Source organism: Egretta garzetta, unplaced genomic scaffold, assembly GCF_000687185.1.
Source record: "Egretta garzetta isolate BGI_Z169 unplaced genomic scaffold, ASM68718v1 scaffold440, whole genome shotgun sequence".
Classification (NCBI taxonomy): Eukaryota; Metazoa; Chordata; class Aves; order Pelecaniformes; family Ardeidae; genus Egretta; species Egretta garzetta.
In genome coordinates, this window is record NW_009258293.1 from 1,005,307 (window position 1) to 1,011,306 (window position 6,000).

Sequence of the window (6,000 nt, forward strand, 5' to 3'; positions counted from 1 at the left end):
TTCAGAATCAACTACAATTTTTAGAAGTGAAGGATCCAATTACCAGTAACATCTGGGCCTACGTATGAAGGTCAAAGCAAAAAGCAGCCCGAAGAAAGATTTCGTCTGCAGAGGCTTGGGAATGCAACAGAGAAGACATGTTCCTACAACCCCATTCACATAGGTGGAATGGCGTGTTAGGAGACACAAGAGAAGGACACAGCAGTAGTATAGACTTTAAATCAGGTTTTTACTTCTCTCCAGGACAGGATAGATTTAACCCTTAGGAAAAAAATGTAGGATGCAACAGGTTTAAGAGAGCTCACTGTCACAGCCTCTGAAATCCCATACTAAGAGAAGATGTAAGAAATAACAAGGTTAACAGCAGAAAAAGAGGACTCATCAACATTTGCAAGCTCCATCATTCGTGCCCCCAAACTAACCCATATAACTGAGAACATCTGGTACATGGGGTCCTTGGCAACAAATCAAGGGGCTCTGCGCCCTCTTAACTGGTTAGAACTTGCACACAAGTACACTTGCTAATAAAAGCCAGACTTTAAGACTGACATATCCATTTATGAGTTAGATTTATTCTGTACCATTATAAGCACTATTATAAGCAGTCATCAGGCATTAATGATGCACCTCAACCAGGAAATAAATTATCTTGCCAATCACAATCTAATATCAACCATTTAATAATACCAGAACAGATTAATGAATGAAGAAAGCAGTCTTATCTGCAATGCCCACTCTTAGGAGCACGGAACGGTGTAACAGGGAAAACAAAACAATGAAGCCGTTTTCCTCCACAGAAGAAAGAGCTTTACCAGGTTTAGTTCTCTTTTTCTTTTTCTTCTTTTTCTTTGACTTGGACCTTCCATAGTCTTTGGATTTTCTTTCTTTGTTCTTCTCATGTTCTTTAACAGCTGAAATTAGACAACAATCCAATTTAATTTTTAAGACATATACACACCTATTCTACTTACTGATTTTCTTAAAGATGTGCATGGTTCCTTTGGACAATCACGGCCAGTTCACCGCAAAAACCAACAATAAAACTTATTTGTAAGAATTCCCAGCTCTCATAATTGGAATGGTCTGTTTTAAGTTTTAATTTGATCGTCCCACAACAAAGTTACAATACCATGAGGGAGCAATCAACTGTACACCAATGCCCATGTACTACTTAACATGTTTCAGAGATTATTAAAAAAGAAAATACTGGGGGGTTTTGCCACATCTATTTTCTAAATTATTATGGCTGAATATTTCACAGAAGCATTGTGACAGAAGTCTGACAAGAACAAAACTGCAACCCCCCAAACTCTAGTAGAGCTCCTCAGTCAAATATTTTGCATTGAAAATGGAGTAACAACTGGTTCAGTAGGCTTTAACTGCTATTCTCTCACCATCTGTTCTCTATCCTATTTTTATGGGAATAAAAAAAACCCCAAATACCATAATTTTTGAATGACTGCATGATATCTTTCAAACAAGTCCACCCTCAAAGCATGCTTCCAGAGCACTTGCCACGAAGTACAACCCCACTGCAAGGTAATGTGCACAAACCCCTGCTTTCCATATCCCAGCATTTGTTTACAACCCTTCTTTCAGATATAGGTCTCTGCAGCAGAATTTGTTGATACTTACACAGTTCCTTAAGTAAATTATCCTGACTCAGCTGAGACTATAAGTGCAACCATAAAATCTATTATGGAGGGATGCCTTGCATCCCAAAAGGGCTCTGCTCTCAGAGTACTTAGCTGATTAAGCGCTCACCATCCCATTTAGAAACCTATTTTAAATTCCGATTATTGATGCCAGAATAAGCGCCTAAAGACACTCTATACTGTAAAAAAAAAAAATCTTCTCCTACACAAAACATCTAAGAACCATAGCTGGTCTATAACCACTTATGAAGCAAACCAGCAATACCAGTCTATTACATTAACCTCTTTCCTACATGCTAGTAGTGAACTCCCCAGTTCACAATCTAAGGCTACATATTTACAGTACAAACAGCTCACAGAAACTGGGAACCTCAGTCACATTTTATCATCTGTGATAAGCATGCAGGAGACGTGCTCATTAGCTCCTCCTCATGAGAGTCTTCAGCTCTGTATCTCCCCATCCTCTTAGTCCTTGAGCACCTCCTACTACTTTGCCATTTATGTTCCTCTTCTGGCATGTCATTAGCGATGGCTGCTAAAACTACGCAGTGCCAGCAGCCATGTTAACCACTTGCGCTGATGGCAGCCTGCCACACCAACTACATGTCCGTCAAAGGGAACAAGACTGGCAGCACAAAAGACAAACTTTATCCCCCCTCTACTACCATTTGTTAAGGGGGATAAAAAAAAACACCAATCAAACAAACAAAAAAGGGAAGGAAATAAAAGTTCATATTTAAGTCTCAGCACAGAGCTTCCAACTTCCTTCTTACTTTGTCCTCATCTCCTAGTCCTCCTGTGGTCAGGATCCTCTGGGTACCATTTCCTTCTCCCTGCTCATGCACAGGGATGCAAGTTAAGTTCTGTCACTTTATTCTTCCATAAGGGCAACAAGAAAATAACTGAGGCCAACACAAGTAGGAAAATTTTGCATCTTTTCACTTGGGAATTGAAATTTGCATGGTTAGATCACCCGATTTGCTTTAAGAAATGCAGCAGTGCAGAGTATGCTACTTCAGTCACTATCAACTTATCACTGATAAATGACAAAAAACTGTCACTTTGTTCCACACTTTTTCCTCTTGAGCATGCCAGTACATCTTTTCAAAAATCTGAAAAAATCTAAGTATTTGTAAACTTCTGTGTACAGCAATCATCTTAACTACAAAACACAGTTAATGCAGGATTTTTTTTTTCTAAAAGAATATGCAAAGGATGAGTACTATAAAAGGGACCTTCCAAAAACCCTGTACTGTACAAGCTTTGTGTTGTTTCTTGTAAGCATTCTGAAGTCCAATGAATTCTCACTGAAAAAAGACCAAGATAAGGAGGCTACCTAGGTTAGGAGCATCTTCATAGATTTACGTGATCAAAAAGAAAGGTAAACTGTCTTATGTAATCCTAAAAATTCATCACACAATCACCACATTTTTTAATTTTTATTTATTTTTTTTTTTTCTGGCAAAGACATAGGAAGACCTCTCAGTTTCCTTGAATGGCAGAGACGCTTGTCAGGACGAGGATGAGTACTCAGTCACATCCTCCACCACCACCATGAAAGTTTATTCTAATCTCTATATAACGATACCCTCAAGTAAGATGTGTTCCACTGAGTCAGCCCAACGAAAGGACAGTAATGGATCTCACTCAGACCTTCCTACACAGGATGGCAGCCCAGGATGCCCAAGAACAAACAGAGGTGGTAAGTACTGACTATGATGACCAACAGAACCATACAGTGACAGGCAAGTAAGGTCATCTTCTCCAGCCTATCTCCAGAACAAAGATCACCTGTTACAGGTAGAATAGTCTAAGCTCATATTTTTTTTGTTTTCCTCATCACTACAACTCAATTCTCACCATGTATCTGAAGGAAAGTGGTGATGTAGTAAATCTGGAAGTATGCTAGAAATAATTTATGTATTATTATGCATGCATAAAAATATATTTAAATACATATTTATATGTATGTGTGTACATATACACACACGGCCCGCTGTATGGCTGTTACCCACCTATATTAGATTCCAGTATAAACAGGGCTTACACTATACCACTGAACAGTCAGAAGTTGTGAAGCTTTTCAGAGATGTTTAATAGCAAGGAATGTTGACTACCAGAAGTAGTCAAAAGCTATTAAAAAAACATACAAAAGAACAAACTAGGTCATGGTGCTCTCTTGATTTCGGCCTTTTTTTTTGCTTTATAAAGTTTAGGTTTCTCAACATTACTTAAAAATATTTAAGGCTTTGGACAACCAAGAACTTAACAGAATTAAGGTACATGTATCAAACAAGCAAAAAATCAAGAAAGGATCTTTTCATGCCCTTAAATACCATAGTACTTTTTACATCCTAAAAATATTACACATTGACTGGGAAGATTAAAGCCCAGCACATATAACAAGAAAACTTATAGAATTCCCTATATTGATTCTTCATTTGAAACTACTGTAAAGAAACAGTGAAAAAACACCACTTACATTTTATACTGCACATAAAAAATTAAACTCTCTAAAAGAAGGTATACGAGGTACTTTCTGTCAGTATTACCAGTTCCTTAAAATGCTTACAACTTTTCCAAGACTTTTCCAAGTTTAACTTTATCATGTTAAACTAAGGAGGCGTACCATTTTCAACTCTCTCTTTTTCTTGAGGTTTCCGCAGAGATCTCGCTATGTGGTTCTTTGTTTGTTCTCTAACAGAATGTCGGTGACTACTTAATGCACTTACAGGAGTTGAAGTTCTTCTCTTTTCTATTTTTTCATCTCTATATGGGGTACTCCTTAGGGCTATGTGTAGAGGAGCATCTACAAAGAGAATAAAGACCAAGTCCAAACTTTAAATACTTTCAAAATATAAGTCTACTTCACCAGCAGCAGCTCTGATAGTCCACGTGAAGCATTTCTGATCAGATGCACTGCTCACCTCACAATCCTAGCAACCTGGCCACGGAAAAGCTTTTAAACAGAAGCTGATTTAAAGGCTAAAACCTGTAATGCTTTTGTTGCTTTTCCAAAAAGAAACAGTAGATGCAAATGCTTTCCCTAAAGCTCTGCTCTTCCAGAAGAACATCTTTCTTCAAAGAACATTTCTTTGAATAAAGATGGAAAGAGAAACAGCTAGGTTTGGCAGAGATATGGGTCAGGTGATTTTTATTATTAGTTTAAGAGAAAATAAAAGGGTCTCTTGATTTTATTAGAGGAATCACAGTGGGTTCTCAAAAGCGTGCTTTGTAATGAGGCATACAGAAGTGGCACAGAGAAGCTCTCCACATCTAAGGAATGGCAGTTTTTAAATACACACCACTGAAACAACAGTGTTTCAACTGAGAGCGAGATGCAAGAATTCAGGATCACCACCTGAAGTTCACAAATATCACAAGACACAGACATGGCTTCAACTGAGATTCCACTTGTCAAGTGGTTCTCATCTTCTAAACTACAGCTTTCCTACTGAAAGACTACTGGACATGGAAATAGAGAAGTGAAGCTGATAAAAGCTAAGGCTGCATGGTATTGCACGGCAAGTACATTGCCATTTTGGAGTATGACATCAAGTATCCTGGTCAAGGAGACCCAGGAGCCAAGGTGACAGCTTGCTGACTTTCATCAAGAAAGTCCAATTCTACCATCATAAGCATCTCAAAAGTTCAGGGGATACAAAAGGCAACTTCCTTCTTGTCTGAAGACTTACATGCCAGCTGGATCTTCAATTTGGACACCTTTAACTAAGTAACTGTGAGCAGTACCTGAAAATGACTGAAAACAGAAGGAAAAGGGTCCAAGAGAGCATACTTAGGAGAAGAGATGGAATCAAGTACTCTGCCCTGACCAACATTTCAAGTTGAAGCTATAACAAGGCAAATTAAGACGTGTCATTATGGAGCTTTCAGAATCAGGTAGATCTCTTCAGGCAAAAGAAACTCCAACATGCAGAAATCTGAAGGCCAGATGACTTCTTCCATGTTCCTCTCAATCTGAAGTTATATTAGAACTTGAAGGGAAAAAAAATAGAAAAGGAGCCATTTGTAACTATTTCTGTAACCAAACGGTTACCTTCTACTCACGTGCCACAGTGCTTTAGAGCAGCCACAAAAGACGACAGAAATTAGACCAAACCCCAGATTTCTACACAAGACTGTCTCATAAAGGTACCTTTTGTCCAGTCAGGCAACTCACTGTAGCCTTTCCCTGGGTGCAAGACTGTAGAAAGCACCATGTTTTGTCCACGAAGAATTACCAAAGCCTCCTTGATAAGACACTGCAGTATGTGGAAGTATCAACACAGAAAATACTCCTTGGTAAGATACTACAGGATGTGTATGGCTTTCCATTTTCAGCAGG

General features: G+C 38.5%; 1 protein-coding gene across 6 annotated transcripts in view; it reads right to left on the bottom strand.

Annotated features, from left to right (window-relative positions):
* Positions 1 to 6,000, bottom strand: part of PHF20 (PHD finger protein 20) — an 80,019-nt gene that overhangs the window by 21,765 nt on the left and 52,254 nt on the right. For 4 of the 6 annotated variants that reach the window (XM_035893465.1, XM_035893450.1, XM_035893442.1 and 1 more), the window contains 2 exons: positions 4,285 to 4,464; positions 813 to 911 (listed from right to left, as the gene is read on the bottom strand). In XM_035893465.1, the coding sequence (XP_035749358.1) occupies positions 813 to 911; positions 4,285 to 4,464 (279 nt within the window). The remainder of the gene's footprint in view (positions 1 to 812; positions 912 to 4,284; positions 4,465 to 6,000) is intronic. The other 2 variants (XM_035893458.1, XM_035893479.1) reach the window with 1 other exon arrangement.